Source organism: Carettochelys insculpta, chromosome 18 (genome assembly GCF_033958435.1).
Source record: "Carettochelys insculpta isolate YL-2023 chromosome 18, ASM3395843v1, whole genome shotgun sequence".
Lineage (NCBI taxonomy): Eukaryota > Metazoa > Chordata > Testudines > Carettochelyidae > Carettochelys > Carettochelys insculpta.
The window spans coordinates 29,496,891-29,523,276 of NC_134154.1; the positions used below are offsets into that span (position 1 = coordinate 29,496,891).

Genomic DNA, 26,386 nt, shown 5'->3' on the forward strand with positions numbered 1-26,386 from the left:
GTGGTGCATGTCTGGTCATGCCTTGGGGCAGGTAACAAAATTTATTCCACCTGTGGATGGAAGAAATTAGAGGGAGCCCTGGTGGACAGTGCAGTCCCAGTACTGATTAACCTCACTGCCACATGGGGTCCTGCCTCCAGGACAGAGCTGTGTGGGACCAGTTCAGGAGGCCGGATGATTCATGGGCAGGACAGGTTAGGGGTGTTAGGCAGCGGCGACCCTTTGCCCCTCACAGCAGACTGGGGGCGTCCCTCGGTGGCTGGGTTTGGTCTGCTCCCTTGAGCTTGGAGCCTGTCCTAAGGCAGCAGCTGTCAAAGGAGTTACGAACGCGCAGCCTGTCCTCGGGCGTCCCCGCGAGGGAGGTGCATGCGAATATCAAGGTGGTACTCTCAGAATGGCTGCCGAGCTGGCAAGCCGAGTGCAGACAAGGCACAGGTAGCTTTTGTCTCCAAGGTCAACACTGCCCCATCCAGCGAGATCCAGTTAAAAAGTTGCAGAGCTTTGTCTCCACTAGGGCTTTGCATATAGCCAGGTATCTCCAGATACCGTCGCACCCGTTTTGCTGGCAGGCAGCTGCTGTATGCAGCAGACTCTTCTGGAGCCACCATTGCAGACACCGTACACTGAAACCAGGGGTCAGGGCTGCTCTTAAACTCTCAGTGTAGAAGTAACATGGCTGGGTTTTGAGCTGCCCTGCTGCATGCGTCCCTGCAAAGTGGGTGTGGAAACAGCTGGAAAACAGCAAACATTTCTGGGGCGGGGAGGGATCTTTCGTTCAGGCTTGAAATCCACAGCTTGGTGGGGGTTTGATTTCCTGGTGGAGAAGGTTTAATGTAGCAGGATGACTGTAACAGGGAGCATTTGAACCAGCTGTCGTTCTGGGGCTGCCAGTGAATGTTGCCCTGAGTGTACGCAGGCCTAGCGTTGCCCACCTTTCTAACTTGCAGGCCATGTCTCCCAGCCCACGCGGAGCTCGGGTGAGGTTCCCCTGCCCCGGCCAGACGTTTGCTTACTGACGCCTTCTCTGTCTCTGTCTGCAGCGTGAGGCTCTGCAGTGGTGACTCCCACAACGCTCTCCAACGCTTGGACCATGTTGGCCTGTCTCCAGAGAACCCAGAACCCACCAGCCCAGCACCTCGCATGTCCCAGCAAGACCCTGGAGCCGCGGAAGTGTAAGTGCCACTTTGCCAGGGAGACGGGGTATGCTGTGCACCGAGGGTGGGGCTTCCTGCCCTGACTGACCTCCCCTGTTCCTCCTTTGGCCGTCAACCTTCCCTGGGCAGGATGTCAGAGCTCCATCAGGACTCGGACGGCAGGAACCAGTAGTCCTTGAGCTGTCTTTTCCAAGTGCAGTGTCACGTGTCCTGAAGGAGGTTAGCCCGGAGGCCCCAGGCATCTCCAGCTCCCCTCCCTCCCTGATAGCAAACGTTTGCCAGCTTGCTGCTTTGGTGTGTCTTGTCTCATGGAAAAAGACATTTATTTGAGGGTTAATTAAAAAGAGCCGGGAAGGCAGGAGTGAGGATGGGTAAACGGGAAGGAGATGTGGTAAGCAAATGACATTGGGCCTCTTTGGTGGATGAGTTGAACTTCAGGAGATTTTGCTGCAGCGTTTGCTGTGGCGCTTTGTGGGCGCCTTCTCACTGCCCCCCTTTGGCAGGAGCTGCACCGTTTCTGATGAGCTGGCCTTTCAGATAAGCTGCAAACTAGTTACATTAAAAAGGGTTCCAAAAGGTCACTCCAGCAAAGCACCTGTCTCCAGCAGCCTTTGTCTCTCAATCCGAGTCATGATTAAATGTATATTTAATGAGCCTGCTTTCGGCAGGCAGGTTCGACCTCGCCGGCTGGGAAAGACACATTAAGAGTCTTGGTGATGAATGTGTGTGTTAAAGCAGGGAGGGGATATTTTTCCTGCTGGTCTCGGGTGGATTTTTTTCAACTGCTTGGGCCAAAGACAGATTGGCGGCTAGTGCTCTGCTTTTTAGCATGTGACAGCCTCGAGGTATTTGGCTAATGGTCTGTGTCCCCCCAGCCCGTGCACCCCAGCGTGGTCAAACCAGTCTGCCTCTGCGGAATGGATTCTGGACCGTGCTCGCTCTCTGCTGGGCTGGCCTCTTTACGCGGAGGGGATTAGCATCGGAACTGCTCCACTGGTCTTTCTAAATGAGGTGGTCAGGTTCAATCACTGCCCTCGGCCTTGAAGCAGGAATTGGTTCAGGGAAATGCCCATGGGATGACACGATGATCCCATGGGGCCTTTAAAAGCTACAGACTCGTTTGTATGTCTGAGGGCACCCTTGCTTTTTAGTTCACATTGGTCTCTGAGTTCCTCTTGGGCACCAGGGGAAGTAGCCAGGGGAGATGGGTGCCAGGTGCTCTCCCCGCTGAGCGTTCAGCTGCTCCTGAGGGTGCCACCCCTGAAGCCTGGCAGCCTCTCCTCTCTCTCAAAGGGCTCCGCCTTGCAGTCCGTGCTGGTCAGTGTGCTGTGAGCTGAGTACGTGTTTGTGTGTGTTAATGCGTGTCTGCAGCTTGCAGCAGGGCTCAAGTCTTTTTCATATTAGTAGCCAGAAAGACATGGAGCGTTGCGCTTGTAAAATGTATGCTGATTTGGTCGTGCCTGAATAACGAGCTGCACTTCTGCCAGGCCGGTCAAGAGTCCGGAGCCAGGCTCGGGGAAATGCGGGCACAGGGCATGGGAACTTCCCTCCCCTGACTGCCATGAGAATCGGTGCTGGGGGCAGGCCCGGCGAGCAGAGGCTCGCTTGTTGTTTGCTAATGTTGATTGGCAGTAGGCGTGTCTGCAAGCAGGCTTGTGTGCCAGGGACTCTGCGCCACAGAGGCTGATCTGGGGAAACACCAGCAGCTCTGTCTGGTGCTGCAATCTGCAGAAGGAAGAAGGTTTGGGAAGGCCCTCAAAGACAGAGGGTTCCAAGGAAGCATGAGCCCCTTAAACGGTTCAGTCAGTGCAGACTCTGATTTGCGTGCTGGCAGCTTCTCAAGCCAGGGCTGGGTTCTTGCTAGGTTCTGCCCCGTGGGTGCTCTGGGCTCATCTCCCAGCCCGCTCGGAAAGGTGCCCACCAAGGAGCTTTGGCAGTGGGGGAGTTAACAGGCCTGTGTGCATCCAGGCCTATCAGAGAGTCGAAGTACGAGCCAAGTCCTGTGGTGGGAGGCCCAGTGTCTGAAGCCTCGCTGCCTTGCTGGTGGGGTGCTGAGCTGCTAAGGCTTTCCGTGTAGCTGGGGTAGGAGCAGAGAGAGCTGTGTGAGCAGTGCTAAGTCCCTGGGGCGCCTGGCTGTGCAAGGTACGCGCCGTGGGGGCTCGGCCTGTTCCCACCTTAGCAGTCCCTTCTGCGAGCAGCGTGGTGCGACAGCTCCCCGGGGTCCTGCCCTCGCTCCGTGGAACAGCCTGGCACAGGCGCGGCGTCCCTCACCGACCCCCACGCACAGCCCGGCCCAGGGGCTCTGGTGCCGGCTGGGTCTCCACAGCAGCCAGTTGCCAAGTGGCTGATCCCGGCTGGTTTGCACACTCGAAGAGGGACCGTATGTGTGCGCGTGTTGACGACCGTTGTTGGGTTGTAACCGATGGTGCGTCCTGCCAGCCTGGTAACCGGCCAGAGGAGGCACGGCCAAGGTCACGGGGCTGCTGGAAAGGAGCCCTGGGTTCAGCCTGGGCGTTTGCTGGCAGGTCAGAGGAGGTGCGCGGAGGAACAGCAGCCGCTTGCTCGCCTGGGGATAGCCCGCGGTATCCCAGCACGCTCCGGCATGGCTGTGACACCCTGTGTGGCTTGGTCTTGGGGCTGTGCGCGGGTGCAGCTCTGTCTGCCCCGGGGCGAATCTGGGAGGCGTTGAATGCTGCCTGTGTTGCCCCAGACAGGGGGCCGGTGCTGCGGAGCAAGAGCCCTGCAGTGGCTGGTGCCCAGAGGTGCTAGGCAGGAGCAGTCAAGGCAGGAGAGAGAGTCTTTGCACCCAGCCCTGCCAGGCACAGCTGGTGGGTGACCTGCTGCCAGGCTCTCTCGGGCCACCTTAATCAAAGGTTAGCTGCCCGTACGCGTCCGCCCGTTCTGGGAAATGCAGCACACCGCTCCGGCGAGTTCAGTTCCAGCAGCAGGTGACGCCAGGGCCAGGCAGCTGGTTTGGGTAGAACTTTTCCCTCATTTGTCGTCTGTGGCAGGCGAAGAGGGGAAGCGACGCCGAGTCCGGCGCAGCGGAATGGAAGGTGAGCCCCGGCCCAGTGCAGTGTGGGGCTCTGCTTCCAGCTGCTGAGCACCTGCCTAGGTAATGGAAAACGATCGCGTTCTCTTCCGGCTAGCCGCCGTGTAGGAGGGCCTCTGATTGCTTAATTTTCTCCTGAGTATCTCAGTAATTATCTGTATGGGTCTTCTTTCTGTCCTCTGGCACTGTTTCTGTCGATAGTAAATGAGTCTGGCTCTTGGCTCGGTGGCCACCTCACCCAGCACCACTGTGAAATCCCATTATTCTGCCTGAGCATCTGATTAATTTTTGTATTAATTTCACGTAAGCGGTGAGCTGACTGATTTCCCTGCCCACCCTGGGAGCTGCCTGTGTCACTGGCATTTCTGGATCCGGTGCCCGGGTCTGCCCACCATGGGGCATTTTCCTTCCCTTCTCTGACTAGTTAATTGCCTTCTCTCTCGGCCTTCTCCCTGCAGCCGCTGGAAAGTGACGCATGTTCTGGGAGTTGCTTGGCTGGTGCAGGAGCAGGGCTGGGCTGTGTGCGGGGTTGGGTCCGACCCAGCGAACGGCTCAGCTGCTGCTGAGCATGGGGCGGCAGAGAGCTCCGAGCTGTGTGCACACAGGAGGAATGGGAGCCCTGGGAGCTCTGCTCTTCACTGGCTGCTTTTGCTCATGCGGGATATGTATTTTCTTCTTCTGACAGCTTGTGGGGCTGACTCTGGGGGCTGTCTACCAGCAGGCAGCCCTGCTCCAGGGAAAGGAGATGAAGCAAGAGGCTGAGGTGTGGGGTCTGGTTGTCCGCGCCTGGTTTGCAGGGTAGGATGGGGTTGGAAGGGAGAGAATCACATTTCCCTGCCTCTGCAGCTTTCATGGCCTCTCTGCCTCTTCCCCTCTGGTGGGGATGGCAGGACAGAATCACAGGGCTGGAAGGGACCTCAGGAGGTCATCTAGTCCAGGCCCTGCTTCAAGCAGGATCAATCCCCACTAAGTCATCCCAGCCAGGACCTTGTCCAGCCGGGACTTAAAAACCTCAGGGGATGGAGAATCCACCAACTCTCTAGGTAACGCATTCCAGTGCTTCACCACCCGCCTAGTGAAGTAGTTTTTCCTAATATCTAACCTACACCTCTCCCTCTTCAACTTCCGACCATTACTCCTTGTTCTGCCATCTGACACCACTGAGAACAGTTTCTCACCCTCCTTTTTAGAGCTCCCCTTCGGGAAGTTGAAGGCTGCTATTAAATCACCTCTAAGTCTTCTCTTCTGTAAACTGAACAAGCCCAAATCCCTCAGCCTGTCCTCATAGGTCTTGTGCTCCAGACCCTTAATCATTTTTGTTGCCCTTCGCTGAACCTGTTCCAGCAAATCCACATCCTTTTTATACTGGGGGGCCCAAAACTGGACACAATATTCCAGATGTGGCCTCACCAGTGCCGAATAAAGAGGAATAAGTACTCAAGATCTGCTCAAAATGCTCCTCCTAATGCACCCCAGTATGCCGTTAGCCACCTTGGCTACAAGGGCCCACTGTTTACTCATATCCAGCCTTTCATCCACCATAACCGCTAGGTCCCTTTCCATCGTACTGCTGCTGAGCCAGTCGGTCCCCAGCCTGTAACAATGCTTGGGATTCTTCCGCCCCAGGTGCAGGATTCTGCACTTTTCCTTATTGAGCCGCATCAGATTTCTTTTGGCCCAGTCCTCCAATTTATCCAGGTCCCTCTGGATTCTCTCTCTCCCCTCCAACAAATCTACCTCTCCCCCTAGTTTTGTGTCATCTGCAAACTTGCTGAGGGTGCAACCCAGTCCCTCATCCAGCTCATTAATAAAGATGTTGAGTAACAGCAGCCCCAGAACCAAGCCTTGCGGCACTCTGCTTGAAACCGACCGCCATCCAGATATTGAGCCATTGGCCACTACCCGTTGGGCCCGACCATCAAGCCAGCTTTCTATCCATCTTATAGTCCAAGGATCCAATCCATATTTCCTTAACTTATGGACAAGAATGCTGTGGGAGACCGTATCAGAAGCCTTGCTGGAGTCAAGGTATATCACATCCTCTGACTTCCCCATGTCCAGGGCGGCCCTGGGCTCCCTCAGGCAGCAGGGCAGCCTGCTCTGAGCCCGCGGGTATCTGGCCTGTCTGGAGTGGTGGCTCTGCTGTGTGCACCGCCAGTAGGAACGCAGGCTGCCGGCTGTGGGCACCCCGCTAACCAGCTGGGCAGCACCAGAGCGGCTGACCGGGAGCACTGGCAGGGCGGTTCTTTGCCGGCCCGGACGGGGGTTTGTCCCTGCGGAGCCGCAGCCGGGCAGCGGCTGCTGGGGCCGTTGAAGCGGGAGGCGAGCTGCGGCCTGCTTCGGGTCGGGGTGGCGGTGTGGGAAGCTGGAGCCTGGTGGGAATCTCGTGAATGGAGAAAGAGGATTGTGGGGGAAGGGGGGGACCTTCTGGTTCCTCCAGGAGGAGAACAGGCTGGAAGTGGTTGCTTGGAAGGGCTGAGCTTCTGTAGGGCAAGGGGCTCATGGGGGCCTGGCAGGGCGGCCTGGAGCTAGACAGGAGCATCTCCGGTGAGGTGGCCTGCATGGGTGCCTCCGGTGAGGTGGCACCGCGGGGCCCGGTGGCAGGGTGCTGTGCAGCTCGGCTAAGCCAGCCTGCTGCTGGTAGCTGCCCCGATCTCGTGCAGGGTCTTACACCAGTCGAGTGTTGACCTAAGGTTTGGGCTGAGGGGAAGCGGGAGAAACCGGGGCTGGGGAACAGTGCGAGGCATCTCCAGCCAGAAGCGCCCTTTCCTGCAGAGAAGTTTCTTCTCCAGACCCAGGTCGCGTCCGCTGGCAGAGCCGCCTTGGGGCTTTCCATCTGGTGGGTGCCTTCTCCCTGAGCCAGCGCTGCCAGCTGCTGTGGCCGAGGAGCGGGATTTAGGTGCGAAGGAGGAGCCACAACACCAGAGCTGGAGGAGGGGCCCCAGCGTGTGCCAGGAGCAGAGCCGGGCCTGAAGCCAGGCCCACTGCTGGCTTGTTGAAGGCACCTGGGCTCGGTTTTGCTGTCCCCTGTCCTGACTGGGCCATTTCAGGCTCCCTGCTGCACCGAGGCTGCTACCAGGAGGCCTGTCTGTCCATCTGGCCGTCCGTCTGGAAAAACGAACTGACCAAAAGCCCTGGAACCGCTGGCTGCTCCCTTGGGAGACCACGGGCCTGACTGCTGTCCGGATGCACTGGAGGTTACCAGGGCTGCTGAGCCCCACGTGCCTCGACACCCCTCTGTTCCCACAAGAGCCAGGGCCACTGGAAGGCACTCGAGTTACTGGTGAATCTGGTTCAGGGGCACATGTACAACACCCATCTTCTCTGTCTGTGTTACAATAGCGACTACGGGCCCTGACCGACCTCGCGTTACATCCTCCTCCTGCTCCTTGGGATCCCAGAAGTCTTTGTGCCCCCGGGAGTGACAGACATCCCTGAGCTGTAAGTAAGGGTCTCGTCTGCCTGGAGCGTCTCCCTTTCGGAAGAGGAAGGAGCATTCCACTCGCCCGGGTTCCTTTGGTTCTCCCTGTTCTCCCCTCGTCCCCACCCTGGACGTGCCGGTAGCTCCAGTGCCTCCCCGCACAGAGCCCCCTGCCCAGCGGGTCGAGCTAGGCTAGCGTCGATCACCTGCGTCTGTGTTCCCAGGCAAACACTTTGCAGTGTGTTGAACTCTGACAAATACCCCCTGCCACCATGTGCTGCCCCGGCCTGGCTTGGAGAATCTGGATGGAGCTTCTCTACGGCCGCCTCTCTTGTAAGGAGAGCCTGGGGTGTAGTCTGCAACAGCAGCTCCGGCCTCTGCTCCTGTCCAGTGTGATGTCCTGTGAATGGGCCCTTGGCGCGCAGAGGGGAAGGCAAGGTGCCTTGTGGGGGCAGCACAGCCTGGCTCTGCTGTGTGAGCAGACTCTTCATTCCAGCTTCTCCACGGCTGGGGCTCCGCTCTGTGGCCCTTGGGGGATTACTGCCGGCGAGGCAGATGCTGCAGGCGTCGGCCTCCAGCTAGACTTTAAACCGGTCCTAGCTCTTAAAGCCAGTGCGTTAGGCTGCCTCCCTCCCTGCCCACGGGCCCGCTCAGTGCCATCTCCAAGCGTGTTTCCTGTCAGAGTCATCCAGCCGCTCGGCCGGGGCCTTTGGCGTTGTGGCTACCAGCTGAGCTCCCTGGCTGAGCGAGGAGGAGGGGGCTGTTTGCTTTCAGCGGAAGAAGCTTTCCGCATGGACACCCAGCTACGGGACACGTGGAGGGAAGGAAGGAGTCCAGGACCATGAGCCAATGCCCTGGCCTACCCTGTGTCCTCCCTGCAGCCCCTCACTCCCCTTCCCGGCCTGCTTGCAGAGGAGCCGGCGTGCACTGCTAGAGGAGGCATCCTCAGAAAATATCACACCCAATTAACTTCAGCCCCTTTGATTTTACTCTCCGTGTGTTGCAGGAACTCTGAGCTTTATTTAAATTATAAATCAAATCGTACCCTCCTCAGCTCGGCCGGCTCGTGTTCGCCTTCTCCGGCTCTCGGCAGAGACACAGCAATGGCTTATATTTAATTAAATGTCACTTGATACGCGCCTGCTTTTAGACGCCGCGGCATCTGCTGCGAGGCCGGGGTGGTTAGTGCATCCGCAGCAGCGTGGGGAGGAAGGGCACATCTGTAATGGGCTGGGATCGATATTTAGCTCAGAGTTATAGAGCGCTGCCTGAGCAGGTCGTTTGCTCGCTAGTTAAAAAGAAAATAATTAAAGATAGATTCTCGGGGCCGCCTGAATGCTGGCGAGTGGCGGGGCTGGACAGCTCAGGAAGCTGGGAAATGGTGCTGGGACCTGCAATTTCTAGGCTGCCGGTTCAAGTCCTGCCCAGGTCGATAAGGGCTGTGGGTTGGTCGTGTCGTCTGCACTGTGTGAAATGAGCCGTTACTTAGTAAACCAGTCGCAAACCTCGCGAGAGCCTCTCGCAGCCCCCTGAGGCTGTCTGGGTGACATCGGAACCGGTCAGGTGCAACATCCGAACTGGACGTTGGGGCCCACGGTTCTGCACTTGTGCGGCATGTCAGGCCGCGAGCCGGGTTGTCCAAGAGATGGTAGTGCCGTCCGGGCGTGCCCCCTGCTCAGCACTGCGGCAGAGAACAGAGCAACTTCTGCTAACCCTCAAGGCAGCTTTCTGCAGAAGGCGGCTCAGAGGAGGGGTGCCTGCCCCGCCACCTGCCCCTGTGGGGAGGATGCTTGGTTTGTGCTGTGATTGCCTCTTGCATTGGTATGGCTTCCTAGGATCCGTAGGCATGACAATCACCCCAGCACTGGATTGCACCGGGGAGTGGGTGACAGCGAAGGTCGTTAGACAGGCAACAGGTTTAACAAAGGGAATTTACTGTTGTTGCCAGCGTTCCCTGTAAGCTGAGCCCTTGGGCAGCTGCCCAGCAGAGCTTCAGGTGTTGCCAAGTCAAAAAGCAGAGCGCCCACAGCCGGCAACATCTGTTTGGTGGTGGTGCCCATCTGCACATGCCACGGTGCATGTAACAGAACTTATTCTGCCCACAGATGGGAAGAAACTAGAGGGCGCCCTGGTTGTCGCTCTCAATGCTGTGTCCTTTGGGCCGGCAGAGGAGAGCAGCCAGCCTGAGGCGGAGAACCCAGGACTGCATGCTGCGGTGGCTGAATGGTCAGGTTTTCAAGTGTCTTAGGTTCCTGATGTTGCGGAGTGGCATTCAGGTCCTCTGGCACTTCTGTTATCTACCTGTGTCTTTTGGCATTGGAAGGTCTTTGCAGACCTGGCCCTGGAGACCATCTGGAGCTACAGAGGCCACTTGCGAAGCCGCGGGGTGTGTAGTTGTGCGGGGAGCGGCAGGGTACAGGCTCACCTTTGCTCAGAGGTTCCAGCTGGGAAGAGCAAAGAGGAGGTCCCAGCTGCCAGCCCCAGAGCTGCCCTCTCGGTTTGCGAGGTGTAAGCGCTTCTCTCTGGAGCCTCCCCGAGGTTTCCGTTTGTCTCCAATGGGGCAGCAGCCCCAGGGTTACCCGCCGCGCAGGTGTCTGGGCAGCAGGAGTCGGTGGAGCTGCAGTGGGGCGTTTGGCTTGGAGCAACGTTTGGCCAGCCCATGCAGCCACGTCTTTCACAGCCCATGTTTCCTCAACCAAGCAAGTTTCATTTGCGTCTCGTTTGCAGTCTCCTTTGTCTTTTGGCGGCTGCTTAGTGCCAGGGCCGGGTGCAGGCTGGGGACAGGAAACAGGGCAGCGGTGCTCAGAGAGACGGGGCCTGTGCTGATAATAAAACTTCAGATCTTTCGTCGTACGCCTGGTTTTGACACAACTTCCTCTGTGTTGCTGCGAAGGGATTTCGGTTGCTTATCAGGCCCAGGTTTTCAGTCTGCCTTCTGAAGTCCTTAGCTCTGCTGCTGATGCTGCTTCTGCAGTGTTTGTAATGACTGCCCATGGTACGAAGCCAAGAGCCCCCCAGGGTTTGGAGTGCTTGTCCTGGCATCAGCCCAGAGAGCAGAACCTCCAGCCCTGAAGGAAGGGCAGAGGAGGAGGTGTGCTCCGAGCGGACGTGAGGATCGGGGAGGGGGTGTTTTAGGGAAGGCTGGCTTGAAAGAGGAGTCCAGTGAGGGAATTAACCAGCCTGTTTCTGCGAGGATTTGTTCCACTAGCGCTTTTCTCTGTCAGCTCATTGGTGGGGGCTGTGACAGCTCGCCGAGTAATTCCCACGTGCGCTCTGACCGCAGGAGAGGTGAAGGTCTGGGTGACTTTGGTCAGAAAAGAGGCAGCAGAGACGGTGACTGGGGGAAGGGAGGTGCGCCCGTTCTGTTAGGGGTTCCCTTCTGCCCTTTCCCAGTGTAAAACACAGCCTTGCCCAGCCCCGCGGGGAGAAGTGGCCAAAGACTTGCTGGATTGGCCACTCTGGGGGCCTATTCGAATTGCCCCTTTTATTGGCTGAGAAAATCATTTTAATTTATACAGTAGTGTCTAAAAATAAAGCTGCATCATGGAAAATATTGATGAGGGATTAACCCTTTGCCAGGTCACTTTTTTGCTGTGGAGCAAACCCTCTGAATTCAAGCCCCCAGGGGCTTCCAGTTTGGTAAGATGCCAACCACAGAGAAGCAGCCCAGGCTGTTAATTTGAGGACAAGGGGAAAACTTGGTGCAGCTTCTGTGTAGTTACCCACAGGTAACAAGGGGCCCCTCGCTCACCTGTTGGTTCCATGGCACCCCTGACACTGAGATTATTAAACGGTCTTGTTTATTTCAGCAGTTAGTGCTGCACAGCTTTGATTTTTTTTTTTCCCCCACCCCAAATGAAATGAAAACACACATTCTTCCTTGCCAGCCTAGCAGAACCTCTGATCGTGTCAGGTTTTTAATCACGCAGCCCCGCTGCTCTCAGCAGAGATTGAACTGCAGCGGCATCTTGGGCCAGGCCTCATTTGAAAGGCTCTTTGTGGACTCTCAGCTCCATCACCTAGGGGGACATTCAGGCTGGTCTGACCACTGATCTGGGAGTCAGGAGATCTGGAAGGGGAAGACCCTTTGGGCAACTCATTGAAACACATGCCTCAATTTCTTCCCAGTCAGTAAAATCGTCGTCATCAACAACCATGGCCTCAGCGCCCATTGGTGTCCGATGCCTTCCTCACTATTTCCTTCTCTCTTTCCTTGTCCAGTGGGGAGAGGATTAGTTTCTGTAGACTAGCTCCGTGCCAATCTACTATGTCATCTAGCCGTTCTGTGTGGGGTCTGCCTCTCCTGTTCGAACCATCCGTTACGCCAAATATCAGGGTCTTGATTTTTTTTGTCCGTCGTTCATTCTGCAGATAGGCCAGAATAGCTGTAAAGTGTTGTATAACCTTCTGCAGTTTCACGGGACGGACCCACTTCATCGGATCTATAGCATTCCCAGTCCCACAAAAGCTCATCACCCAATAAATCATTTTGTTAGTCTTTAAAGTGCTACATGACTGCTGTTTTCTTCTGCAGTAGGTTCTCGTTCATCTGTATCTTCCTACATAATTCCTCATTGGTGACCTTCTGCATCCGTCCTCTTCCGAGGATCTTTCTATAACAACTCCTTTCGAATGCCAATATCCTTCTCGTCGAACCTTTCGTTATGAGCCACGTCTCTCATCCATGCAACGTGCTGCTGAATACACATTTTCAAGACGCTCAGCTTCCTTTCTAAGCTAGTGGCTTTGCTTTACCAGATCTTATCTATCGCCTTCAAACTTGCTCTTGCTTTTGCTGCTCTAGTCTCTCTTTCTTTGTTACTCTCTAGATCATACACTATGTTGCTCCCCAGATACGTGAGCTTCTCTAGTTCCATGCTGATCTTCCTTCCCGTTTCCTTAGCTCCAAATACCATTGTTTTTGTTTTATTGATGTTGTAATCAAGTCTGTAAAAGGAGGCTGTAAAGTGCTCACCTCCCAGAGATGCTGCATGGGTTCATTAGTTAAGGGTGCGCAAAGTGCTTTGAAGACATAAGACAGCACTAGATAAGTGCTAAGTCTTGTCAGGTTCCTGGCTAGCAGGTTCTGCTAGCTGGAAGAGGCAGAGAAAGGGTAAGCTCAGCAAAAACCTGAAGTCAGGAAGTAGCTGGAAGCGTTGAAGTCTGCTGAGTGTGATGCTCAGTGCCCTGGCTTTGAACAAACTGCATCAAGGGGTTGTGGAATAAACCCACCTGTTCCCAGCACATCAAGTGCTTTGCTGAGCTATGTGTTATTTTTTTCACAGGTGCTTTTTAGAAAGATGAGATAACCAGTGCGGTTTGTTTACCAAAGCCTGCCAGGGAACAAAGGGGCTTGACGTGCTAACATCAGACAGCACCTTTTACAGTAAACACTGTTGTAGCATGATTGGATTTCACGCCTGGCCCACTGGAGTCTGCTCGCTTTCTTGCACAGGCTAGAGGCCTGTGCATCATTAATCCCGGGGAGCTTTGCCTTGCGACGGAGTCTGTGTGCTAGTTTCCTGGGTAGGGCATATGAGCTGACTTTGAAAAGCTAACCTCAGCCCGAACAGGGCTCTGGACACAGCTCTGAGTGTTGCTGATGGGAGCCGTCATCTTGGGCTCTGTTGGAGGATTGTGGCAGTTTAGACCTATTTTAATGTCCAGGAAATAACATTTTGCAGGTGGGAGGGAGCTATGTGCAAAGCCTCTGAAACGGAAACAAAGTGAGATGTTGGATCAGACTGGACAGCTTCTCTGTCCAACTTTCCACCAAATGTAGTGCAAGCTAAAGACCTTGAAAGGGTGTTTCAGGTCAGGGGAGATTGAGGGAGGGACTGATCAAACCTTGGAAGATACAGGCCTCACCAAGCAGTCAAACACCCTCATTCAGAGCCCCAAAACCATGAGACTTAATATGAACCCACTTTTTTCATGTTTGCATTTTAAGCCTTTGGGGTCACGTTCCCAGTGCTCAGAGTTAGTTTTGCAAAGCGGGACACAGTTAGGAGCCAAATCAGCTGGGACAAAAATTGAAACAAGAAAATGTGAATGGTAATTAGGAGCATTTTGGTGGATGCCCACAAAGCCACAAGTGAGAGAAAAGGCTGCGCTGGTGTTTAAAAAGCAAACAAATGATCAAAAAATAGCCTGAGTTAGAGAGGACTTGAAAACAGCTGTAATATTTTTTTTAAAAAAAATACATAAATGAGATGGAAGAAAGGAACTTGATAGTAATGATGAATATGAAATGATAAGCTAGATATTGTAGAAGATTGCTAAGGGAAGCAAAAGAGCAGAAGGAGAATTGCCGCAGAGTTAAGGGCTGTAAGAAGGGGTTTCGTCAGTAACTCAATCATGACAGGAGTGGATGGAGGAAGTCCTGTGGCCTGCATTCTGCAAGACATCAAACTAGACGATTTGGATGACCCCTTCTGGCCTTAAACCTTGCATCTAAACTCCAACAATCATACTCGCCCATGATTAGATAGAAACAGTAGAATTGTCAATAATGCAAAAGAGAGGGAGTATCCAGTAGAGATTCAATAAGTGTTTCTGTTCTGCACTTGCAGAAAAGCAGAATCATATGATGATGAAGTAGCAGTAACTATTCCCAAAATAACTAAGGACAGCATAAAACAGCAGCTCCTAAAGTTGGACAGCTTCAAAGCAGCAGATCCCAGTAACTTGTATCCAGGAGTTTTAAAGTTGACCAAGTACCTGTCTGACAGTTAATGCTGGTTTTTAACAGATGTTGGAACACTGGAAAAGTTCCAGAGGCATGGAAAAAAGCTATTGTTCCAGGTGTGTGTGTGTGTGTGTGTGTGTGTGTGTGTGTTTTTAAGATAAATGGAATGACCCAGCTAATTATAGGCCTGTCGGCTTGACATCAAACTCAGACAAAGTAATGGAAAGGATGAGAAGGGACTTAATTAAGAAAGAATTAAAAGTTAATGCCAATCAGCATGGGTTTAGGTGTCTAACTTAATATTTGTTGACTAAATTAGAAGTCTGGTTGATGAGGGTAGTAGTACTGATGTAATAGACTTCTGTAAGGCATGTATCTTGGTATTGCACATTTTGATTAAGAAAGAAGAGCAACACAAAGTCAGCGTGGCACATGTTAAATTATTTAAAAACTGGCTGGCTGAAAAGTCTCAAAAGTTATCTGTAAACAGGAAGTTGTCAAGTAGCTGCATTTCTAGTGGATCTTGCAGGGATTGGTTTTTGGCCCTGTGCTATTTAACTTTTTTGTCAGTGCTGTGGAAGAAAACTAAGTCATCACTGCTGATGTATGTCTGTCTGCAGGTGATCCGAAAGTTGGGGCAGTGGTGAGTAAGGTGGAGGGCAGGTCACAGAGAGCAGTTTGGGTCACTTGCTAAGCTTGGGTGCAAACAAAATACAGCCCAAGGTAAATATGTACGTTTAGGAACAAAGACAGTAGGCCAGCAATGAGCAGCCACCGTTAGTAAGTGGGTCCCATGAATGGCCCTTCATCGCAGTGGGCCTTAGGCAGGCCTGCACAGCCCAGCTGGGGCACCAGAGTCCTGCTTTCACCTGTTCCTCCCTTTCCCTCCCAGAGGGAACAGAATGAAGGAAGGAAATCTGTTTACTAAACTTTACAAAGGGGTGCTCAGCGGTGTCTTGACCCCAGTCTGTCTTTACCTGTAGGGGGAGCAGACAGGGCTCCTGGAGTTCTCGGACAAGACGCAATGGTTAGACTTTGAAGCTAGACAGTCACAGACTACACATATGGTGCAAATTTTTCACCGCTCGAACAATTTACCCCAGAGCTGTGGTGGATTTTCCATCCCTGAATATTTGAAAGTCCTAGTGAATGCTCTTTCCAAAAGATCTGCCCTCGTTCAATCACAGTGGTTGGATGTGAAGCAGGAATTAATTTAGAGAAGTCCCACGGCCTGTGTTATGCAGGAAAGCAAACCAAATGGTAGACGTCCCTTCTGATCTGGGATTTCCTCCTCCTTCCCCCCGCCCCCATGGCTAGAGCACTAAAAAAGTGATTTTTTAAAAAAAAAAAAAAAAAAAAAAAAGCTTAAATGCTCAGATTACCCCAGGACCCCACAAGGTGTTGCCTTAAGAGGAAAAACCAAGTAAAGGCACGAGCTGTATTAACTGGGACGTTACGTAGCATGGGTGTGGAGCTGGAAGCAGTTGTCTGGTGGCGGTCGGGGTAGTTCTAGTTCAGGAACCACTTTACAATCCTCACTCGAGAGAAAGAGGGTGAACCCTCGCTGCTCCGGCAGTATCCTGTAACGCCGCTTAGCTCGGAGACGGCCAACCCGCAGCTCTCAAGCCTCTTGCAGCTCTTTGAGCCATGAAGTGCAGCTCCGCCTCAGAGCCGTGCCCTGGGAGTGCTTACCACAGAGTCGCCGGCATCAAGTAATAGTCGGGGCGGGGGCTGGGGGTGCCTGACTCTGGGGAGGGCATTGAGCCACCTATTATGTGTTTATTTTTATCTATTCATCTATAGATAGATAAAAATAGATATGCAATATGTGGCTCTTCGTTCCTAACTTCTTGGCCACTCCTGACTTTGCCTGTCTTCTTGCTTCAGTTTCCTAATTCAGCATGCGTGATGACGCTAGTAAGAGCCGAGAGCTCTCTGAGGACAGGACAGAAAGAGCCTGCAGGTCAGTGGGGGGTAGCCCAGGGGTTTGTACACAAGTAATTAAAGCCTGAAATTCTGTAGAACCCAGAAACTTAGACTGTGGTGTCTCCTCATCCCCCTGATGCTGCGGTGTTTGCTCTGATCCTCTCCAGCGGAGACTCTCCTATGAGTGATAAAACTGTTTAATTGCATATAGGATAAAAACACATTTAATGACATGTCATTACACAGGTCTGCTTCTTCCAAGGGCATTTTCATTAAAGGAACTGTAGCAAAGCTCCGCTTTTGTACACACTCATAAAATATCTTTTTAATTTCAGGAAGGGTTACACAAGAGTGAAATAAGATTAATTCTTTCATTTTCAGCTTCTGCAAGGGATCAGTTAATGCTACCTCTTTCTATTGATGTACGTGCCATAAAGAGGAGTCAATTAACTGCCTTGCCCAAAACATGCTGTTGACGAGCACTTTCTTTGCCAGGAAATGCTGCAGAAACCCTTTATGACTGGCCACCTGTGCCTGCCAGATGACTGGATAAGGGATGCCGTCACAACTCCTGAAGCCTGGGCCCTGCGGGGACTGAGCCCCATTCAGCTGGGGAGGATGGCACAGGGCCGGGCCCCCAGAGTCCACTGAGGTCAAGCCCTCCCCCTTGGGGCACGTTTGGGTCTGGAGCTAAACTGTGTAGCTCAGGGTCTCTGCTTGATACGTCCCTGATGCTGGGCCCCGTCGTCAGACTTTGGAGCCCGAATCCGCGTTTCGGCACCTAAAACGGATATCTGATGTAAAATCTGAGCCCAGGCCCCGTGCAGCTTTGTGTGCGAGGTGGCGCTTGAGACGCCTCCAGGCCTTGCCTGCTCCCCTGTTCTCTTGAGCGAAGGCAGCGGCTCGTTCATGCCGTCATGTCGGCCCCTGGAGATTAGGCAGAAAGGGACAAGGCTGGGGATGTCCAGAGCCCGTGCTTCCCTCTCCACAGATCCCACGGCCCTGACAATTGCTTGAGTCCCTCGAGTAAGGCCATGGGACCCGCACAGAGGGAAGCACAGGTATGGGACCAGCCAGGTGCCTGGACACCACAGCTTCTGCTTTCGAGTCCTGGGGCGCGCTAGGCCCGGTGGTTGAGGAGAGGGGGCTCTGCCACGCCCTTGCACCCCTCCCAGGCAGCCTGCCCTGCTTTCGCATGAGCATCCGTTTGCGGTTTTGGAGCCGGCGCATGTCTGCAGGCGGGATGCCACTGTCCCTTCCCCAGCAGAGCGCTGGGAATTAAAGGCCAGCACGGCTGCATTGCTGGGACTTGTCTGAGCGCTTACGGTCCTGGGGTGCCTTTGGGCACTGGTCTGCCAGGCTGGACAGCATGCAGGGAGTGGGCAGCTGGCCCTTGCCAGCCAGGGCTGCAGCCCTGGGGCCGGGGAGCAGGCCTGTAACATCTCTTATGTGGCTGCTTAAAGTGCCTGACCTCAGCTGGCTCCCTGTAAAACAGCCCCTCACTTGCTTTCAGTGGCCTGGGGGCGCCAGCAACTAGCGGTCACAGGGATGCAGCTCTGCTGTGCTTTGCTGCACAGACTGCGGGGGTAGCTGCCGTCAGCTGCTGTTCGATGGGCGGTGGGGTGCTGAGGCCGGAGAGGGGGATATCTGGGGGAAACGCAGCCCTGTTGCCATCGGTGGCAAAGCTCCCAGGGAGCCGGGATTTCACCCTGTGCTTTTAACACCTAGCCCAGCTGGAGGCTTGTCTCCACTGCCCTACCCCACAGGCGATGCCCCGTCACCCTTCCCTGTGGGGGTAGTTTTTTGTCTTTGCCCCAGGGAGATGTCTTCTCAGAGGCTCCAGCGTCGTCTGGTGCCCTGGAGTGCCCGGCTGCTGCACGGGGTCGGGGGGGGAACCATGCCCTACAAGGTGGGACCTGGCAGCCTGAGCAGACGGCCTCCCTGAGCGAGAGCCTGGCCTGTCCCTGTGCGGTGCTGGGGGACAGTGGCACCCCTGGCTGTGACATGAGAGGCCCCTCCCGGTGCCATGAGGGCCTTGGGGAGTTCTCCACAGGGGGCTGAGCCCGCTGCAGCTGGGGTCTCCCCGGCTCTTAGGCCTGGGCTGAGAATGACCAGATCTGGGCTGGTCCTTTCCACATAGACACCTGGACGTGGGGCAACCCTGTGGAGCCGTGCTGCAGCCCCCGACCCCTTCGGCCCCAGTAATCCTCCAGCTCCTGTCGCTTGGGGAGGGGGCTTCGGACAATGGGGCCAGGAGGGGGCAAAGCGGTGGTGGAGCGAGGGTGGGAGAAGGGTGGAGTGGACGTGGGCCAGGGCCTGCCCTGCACCACCCCCAGAGCTGTCCCTGCTTGGAAACTGTGGTGCTGGGCCTGGCATGAAAAGCTACCTGCACAAATGATCGTGAAATCCCACAGTCCACAACCATGGCACCGAGGTGCCCCCCCTCCCCGCTGTCCACTTCTGGAAAGGCAGTTCCCTGTCTGTGCACCACAGCTCCACCCTGAATGCCATGTGGGAGTTGGAAGGCAGGACTGCTGGGGCTGGGACTGGGGCTGCACTGGTCTGAGATGGGCGAGTGCGACGCGGGGCCTGGTCTGGCTTGACCCCTCTTTCTTTGAGGGGATGGGCCCTGGGACTCCATGCAGCCTGGGCACCAGCCCTCCCCTCCCCTGATTGCACGGGTTGGGGGAACTGGCAGCCCGCTCCTCTGCCTGGAACTCCCCTCGCTCTTGTTGATCTTAACACTCCAGACGCGCTGTGAAGTTAATTTGTGTAAATCTCCCAGCGAGTGAAATCCCCCTCCTGGTGCTGGGCACTTTGTACTCCGCTCGGGCAGCCTAACAAGTCTTGACGTTTGCTGGTGTGCCAGTCATGGCCTGTCCCACGCCGTATCTCCTGCCTGCTGGTACGCACGGAGAGCAGCTCTGCCATCGCTGGCTTACCGGCTGCTCTCTGCACCAGGACGTCTCTCCCGGCCCCAGCGCTGCCCATTTTATGCCCTGCTGCTCCCCATCCCCACACCGCTGCTTTTCTGCGCCTCTTAATTTGAACTAACTGTGGAGGTGCCCCAGCCCCGAGGAGAGGGGGCAGAGCAGGCGAGGAGAGGGTGCCCTGCAGAGCGTTTCTTAGCACCGATTGCATGTTGAAAATTAGGAGCAGATTGCAGAGCTGGGGGTGGCGCTGAAGCCTGAATGCTCTCAGTGCTTGTGGTGACACCCTGGTCTCGGCACAGCAGGGGTGCTCACCACACCTCGTTCCTCTCCTGGGACTCCTCAAGAAACCAAGGAGATGACTCTGTCGCTCCAGGCCATTGGCACTGGAGTTGAAGTTGATGGGCTCTCGGGAGGATAGCGTAGGAGCAGGAGATGGCGCCCAGTCCAACCCCACACACACCAGGGACGGCAGAGCCAAGTCTCGGAAGTTCTGCGGTGTGTAGCTATAAAACTCCATGGGGAATCTTTAACGCTGTGAGTTTCCAGGCGTCGTGCTGCACTCTGCTGGACTGTGCATTTGTGTTCTTTGCGTCTGTGTCGTCGGGCGGGACAGGGTTACTCTGACAGCATTGTCAAATTGTGCGTACGGATCTCTGTGCGCAGAGAATACGCAATCCATACCCTTGAAGTCATAAAATGGACAGGTGTGATGGGCATTCGAATGGTTGTCCAGTGCCCTGTGTGTGTGTGCATGTGGTAATTGTAAGCCTGGGATTTGGTCACAGCTTGTGGAAGTGCTAGGACTTCATCCTTATTTAGACCTTGACAGCACCAGTCAAATCACTTTGCCCTGTGCTGCACAGACATACTGGCAACAGTCACTGCCAGTCAGTAGACATGCTGAGAGCTTGAGAGGTGAAGTCAACAGTGCTGGGCTGACTTTCCACCAGCTGAGAATCTGGCCCCGAATTTCTATTGGAGCTGAGTGAATGCCACGTAAAACTTGGGACAAGTATTCATGCCAGTTTAAAACACCTCTCCAGTGGCAGAAGAAAGGGGTTCAACTGTTTTCTATCCTTCACTCAGCCCATTTTCCTCTTCCCTCTCTTGGAGAAAGACACGGAGAAGCTCCTAGTCAGAATGAATTCTGCGCATGCAGTCAGGGGTCGGGAGCCATTGTGACCAATCGCAAGGAGCCAGGACAGCTTGAATTGTGAACAGCCAATACTGAATGTGCGCAGTGGTTAAAATACAAAACAAAACAAGTCCTATCAGTGTGACTAGGGATGTCCTGGGCGAGATGAGTACAGGCTGGGCCCCAGAACATTGGATGGCTTTACAATGGAGTAATAGCACCAGTGTACTTACATGGAATAATAGCATCAATGCACAATAGCTACTTTAGCTAATAGCTAAAAAGAAAATACCAAGAACAAAGAGTAATTGGGTTCAGGCTGCTGTGTTCCCAGACCCTTTTCATGGATACAGTATTGTCTAGTGTTGTGCAGAGCAGGAAATTGTCAGTCCAGATCCTGGGATCTAATCCCAGCTGTGCCATTGATTTGCTGCATGCACGTAGTCAGGACAGTCCTGACCCCTCAGGAAATCCCATGTGAGATTTGGCAGTGAGTTTGGCAGGGCCGGGATTTCAGCCTACAACTGCTAAGCTCCGTCATCCACGCCAGCCATCCCTATTCAGCAGCACGTGCCCTGTATGTTTTAGCAGAAGGGTTGGCCTCTTTCGCATGCCTCTCTCCAAGTTCAGGAGCATCTGCTTGGGCTTCTGTCCAAACCTCCACCCTGGTTACACATTCCAGGCCTTGAGGAAGCTACCCCATCCCTTTCTTTCCCCCACTCTCTGGTGCCGAATTCAGCATCCTCGGAGGTGCTTTTCTGTTCTCGCTGAGCCCCCTGCATTCAGTGACTATTATTTTGGTTACAAAGTCACATTGCAACCAGAAAAGGCTGAGAATTTCCCTGTGTTGCCTTAATTCAGCCCCTTCTGCCTCTGGCCTATGCTAGAGTGTTAACTGAACTGAACCGTCTCCCTTGTTCATTGACTGCAGGTTGGGACCTTTAGATCTACAGCCCACGCCCTGTGTTACTGGAGCTAATGGAGTAACTGTGGCCGAGGTAGGCTGTTATCCTCTTGAGCGAGCCGGCTGTTAAAGGGGGATGAGATGTGGACGCTGGGTTCTAAAGGGGAGTGCTTTTCCAGGGGCTACAGGTCCCTGTGCCATCGCTCCTCCTTCACCTGTCTACACAGCTTTTCTCTCCTCCTTCCTGCCTGCATTTCAGAGGTGAGTCCGTGGGATGGTCTCCCTGTTCTCAGCTCTGCTGCCTGGTGCTGGCAGCAGCCTGTCCCCCTCTCCTGCAACAGGCAGGAGCAATTTCAGGGGCAAGCCTGTCGTGTGTCCTCTGAGCAGGTGGACCCAGGTCAGTGCAGATGGTCTTTGGGGAAGTTTAGCAGCATCTCAGACCTTTCCTGAGCCAGCACATAGAGCGGTTTTCACAAACCTGCCCAATTCAACCACATTTGTGTAGCTTTTTGCAGAGAACTCAAAAGGCACATTCCAGGCACCAGGGCAGCTCCCCTGAGAAATTTCAAGTCCCTGTTCCACAAACATGGAGGGAACAGAGCAGCTCTGTGGAACGGTTCTAGGCATTTTTGGTGGGGCAAAACAATGTAGGTTTCCTTAATCTCCATCTTGAAGTGTTCCGGAAAGATTGAGCTGGAGGCAGCAGATATCAGGCATGGAAACATTTGGCCCAGTTAGTTTGGTGAAGTTATAAAAACAGCATTTTCTAGAGGGACGTGTTGGGCAACCTTGACTATCAGTGTCACTGCCTGGGGCTGTTTTGACTGTATTGATTAAAACCAGTGCTTCTGTTGTGCCGGCACTGAGTCCTGGCACCTCGGCAGCCCCAGCCATGGGATTGGCTGAGGGTGGGGGATGGGGAAGTCGGCTGAATACCGGCTCCCCAAAGGCATGGCTGAAAACCCCAGCTGTCCAGAATCAGGTGCATTCTTTGAAAGGTCTGAGGCTCTCTCTGGATTTTAGGTTTGTGTACCCTGAACATAGACTCCGGCTAGAATTGCACAGGGTGCTAGAGTGCGGATGATGGATGTTCGGGAGTCAAACACAGCCCCAGGAGGAGAGGCGAGCAGGGGAGATGCCTGAGCTGTATTTCTTTGCTCACAGCACCGTGAAGGGGAAGTGCCCCCCCTTCCCTCCCACTCACCCCCATCGTGCTGTTTATTTTTCATTTACTCTGTAAGCGGCGCTGTGCTCGTTGCTCAATGCCCCTACCTCCAAGAGGAGACAAATAGAAAGTGACACGTGTGTGTAGAATGGTATTTGCGGTGACGCTTTGACTGCAGATAATAACGTGCTCGCCCTGGGGTGATCCAATGCAACAGAAGCCTCAGAAAAAGCCTCTCGCTTCTTCAAGGCAGCGAATAAAAGAGAGAGGGAGGCTCGATTTGAAATGACATGTCAGCCGAAAAAGCGAACGTGTTAATGGACGAATGTGTTGGGATGGTAAAGCGTCTGCTCTTCCCTTTGTGCTTTGTCGTGAATGTTGTTGTCTTTGCACATTAAGGATTCTGGGTTTTTGCTGCCCAAGCCTTTCCTCCTGGCTTTGTTCTGATGGAGTTCTCCGGCTGGTTTTGTGGTTGGTTGAATTCAAGACCTTGAAGTGAATGTGCATTTTTTTTTCCCGACTCCCTGAGCTGACCTACACTGAGAGACGCTTTTGTTTGGTTTTCATCCTTTTTTTTTTGTGGAGTGGGTGCGGGTGCTTAATTTCCTTGTTGATGGGAAAGTTGGGGACCAGTAAAGTGTGGTACTTTGTCGTAAGTTAGAAAAGTAGTTTTCCTCTTTGCAGCAGGCATGGCGTGTCTCAGAGCTGGTCATTTGGAACTAGGTCTGAAGAAGTCTAAGCCAGGCAAGGTTGAGTTTGTTATTTCTAGCCCATTTTGCTAAGCTGCCCCACAAAGGGGTCTGGGAAAGGGCCCAAAATGATGGGATATCAGCTAGATTTTGTGACCACAGCAGGATCAATTTAAAAACAGCTTTTCAGTGTCATATTTTTGATCTCAGCTGTTTTGTTGTAAATAGGCTGTAGGCTCCTGCCCTGCCCTGAGGTCTAACAAATACCAGCAATCCGTGATGAAAAATTAATATGCAGTGTTATGAACTTGAGTAGGTTATACATATACATATCTCTAATGCATGTCGCAGCCCACAGGCAGTGTTCCCAGGAAGCTGCATGCTTGGGTGTCCATCCAAAAGCGATTCAGGTGCCTGCTGGCTGGAACACCCATGGTGGGCAGCGTGTTTTTCTATTGTGGGTGCGCAGCCACAACAGAATCTGTTCCTCCTGAGGATGGGAAAAATTAAAAGGAACACTGCCCACGGGTGCAGGTGACTGTGTTACGCCTTCCCCCCCCCCCCCCCCCGCCAATCCACAGGTGAGTTTTATCCCTCGGCTATGGCGACTTTGACCTGGTGCTGCAGTAGCTGATGCTTGTAGTCAGTCCCTGCTGGCTCAGCTCTCACGTGGGCACATACAGGCATACTGCATCATTCCCACGGCATAAACGGCTGTGGCTATTAAAGCGGAGGGGCTTTGTGACCCCTTTTACAAAGTGGCTTTCACAGTGCATGTGTCCTGTGCTTCCCCCGTCCCCGGGACACCTTTCTATTGAACCAAGGTACTTCCAGCGGGCTGAGAAGAGGGTTGAACCCGGCAGGAAATGAGCCTACCTGGCACACGACGCCCTCTCTGCCAGGAAGCGACAGGGTAACGTGCGCGCGATGGCAGGTAGCCAGGACTCCTGGTTTCTCTTCCCGGCTCTTCTGCTGGCTTGCTCCATGACAGTGAGCTAGTCACTTCCTGCTTTTTCATCTGTAAAATGGGCTTGATGGCATTTACTCACCACTGCATGCACAGAGCTGCACGAGGACAATGTATTCGCTGACTGCTCTGGGTCCCTTTTGGCAAGGGGGAGGGGGCTTTGCATGCTGCATTGCTCCCATGTGCTGACTGTGACCATCCAAAGCACCTGACAGCAAATGCTCGCGTAGCAGTGGGTGGGTGAGGTACAGCCTAATCCCCTCCTCCTCCTGCATTTGCCTGAGTGGGGACCAGGACTGAGGTTGTCAGAGCTTCCTGCACCAATGGAGAACCTAGTTCCCATGAATGGCACTGGGAATTGGGCATATTCCTCTCTGAGGCACCTTGGGAACGCTCCGCCCATGTACGTGCTGTGCAGTTCCTAGCACTCACTGCGGGAGAAAACAGGAGCAGGGCACAAATCGCCTTTTCCCCTCCCTCTGTGGGCCCGTTACAATTGGCTGTTACTTTGATAGAAGCCACTGATAGCTCATCATTTTTCAAAAAACAGGTCGCTTACTAGTGTATGCAACAAAGGCTACAGCAGCCGCACTGTGCCAGTTGGGGTGTGACTTTTTGTAACTGGAATAGTCAGTCTAAACCTTAATGTTGGCTTAGATGTGCAGATAGAACTCCTTTTGCTTCCTGAACCAGATTAGGCTCTGCCACCATAAGTACTTCTATCCCAGTCTGATTGTCTCTTGTGGTCGGTTAGCTTGCCGGGTGTTTTGCTTTGTTTGGGGCACGGGTCCCAGGCCACTGTAGTGAGAGGCAAAACTTTCTAATATGCACAAGCCCATCGGCTCTAAATTCCAGAGAGAGGAGCCTAACTTGAGGGGCTTATCTACCTTGAGAAAGTTGCCCCCTTGCTTGGAAAGGTTTCTGCAGCCTAAGCATTCCAAATCTGTTGCTTGTGTGCAGGGCAGAGAACCGGGGATTGTTGATTGGGTTGTGCTAATAAGTTGGACGTGAAAATCTGGCCAACCGAAGGTTCTCTGGCAGGAAAGGGGCTTGATCCACTAATTCTAATCGTGATAGTTTAGGAAGAAAACCTTCCCGGTAGCCCTTTGTGCAGGGCTGTCTGACTGCTCAGACACCCCAGGCACTTCCCCTGCGGGCCAGGGCGCTCCCAGAGTGTTAGCTGGACTGTCCATTTCATGAGCTGACCCTGGCATCACTTGGGAACCTGCTGGTGTCTCTCTGGCCCCTGCTATTCAAAACTTCTGGCCATCAATCAAATTGATAAATTGGGTCCGTTCCTCATCTGCTCCTTGGAAAGTAGCTAGCAATAGAGGCAGGCAGTGAAATAAGAGGGCTGGAGTATCGCGGGGTGACGGCGTGGGAGTCGGGGAGAAAGTGCCTTCTCCTTTTGAACACATGGGCACCTCGTTTATCAGGCCCCCGTGAGACAGAGGCCACTGATGAAGACAGGATCCCCAGGGAAGGTGCAGGGACAAGACCCAGCAGAAAACAGCACTCTGTGTCTCCCGGGCGGGACAGGGCGGGACTGGCCAGGCTCTGCTCTCTGACCCTCATTTGGGTCTCCCCTTCCTCTTGCTCAGCTGCCCAGCCTCGGGCTGGTAAGCATCTGATTCACATGTCCCAAGCTTCACAGCTCATGTGCGCTCTGGAGGGGGGAGAGGCCAGCGTGTGGCACTGCACCTCAGGGCTGGTCCCGTGTTCCTCTGCCTGAGATGCCCTAAGCAACACAGCCCTGTGCCTGGAGACAGGCACAATGACTTTGGTTTATGCTGCTGATCGGAGAGACAGTCGCCAGGCACTGTTTGCTGCTCGCTCTGGCAGATCACTGCTGCCGCCAGTGCTGCTCTGGAGAGGAGAGAGGCAGCTGGGTTGCTATTGTCCCTTCATAGCCAGCATCGGCATATACTGATCACTGCAGTATCAGTCAGTGGCGGGTTCTCAGTTCCTGCTGCTTTTCGCATCTGCCTCTGTGCTGTGGCTTCTAATTAACCCCTCCCTCCTCTAATTGAAATCCTCCTTAATTACTGCCCGCTTGCCCCTGCATCTGACGGAGGCTGGACACCTCCTGTACGGAGGGAAACGCAAGCCCAGCACAGGAAGTGCCATGGCTTGAATGGAGTGTTTGTGGATGGTGATTCCCAGCCACTGCCTTCATGCCCCCACTCAGTCACAGCGACAAAGCCAGGGCCCAGGCAACGCATGGGGCTTGTCGACGCTGGTGGCTGCTTCTGCCAGCCTGGATGCATAAAAGGGATCTCCTCAGACCTCAGGTCACCTCCCCAAACATGCACTGCCTCGAAGTTTTAAAAAGGAAATGATTTTTTGCCCTTG

At 54.0% G+C, this 26,386-nt stretch overlaps 1 protein-coding gene across 2 annotated transcripts in view; it reads left to right on the plus strand.

Annotated features, from left to right (window-relative positions):
* Positions 1-26,386, plus strand: part of FAM222A (family with sequence similarity 222 member A) — a 92,964-nt gene that overhangs the window by 43,465 nt on the left and 23,113 nt on the right. For both annotated transcript variants that reach the window (XM_075012569.1, XM_075012570.1), the window contains exon 2: positions 1,041-1,172. In XM_075012569.1, coding sequence (XP_074868670.1) covers positions 1,091-1,172 — 82 coding nt within the window. In that variant the 5' untranslated portion in view covers positions 1,041-1,090. The remainder of the gene's footprint in view (positions 1-1,040; positions 1,173-26,386) is intronic.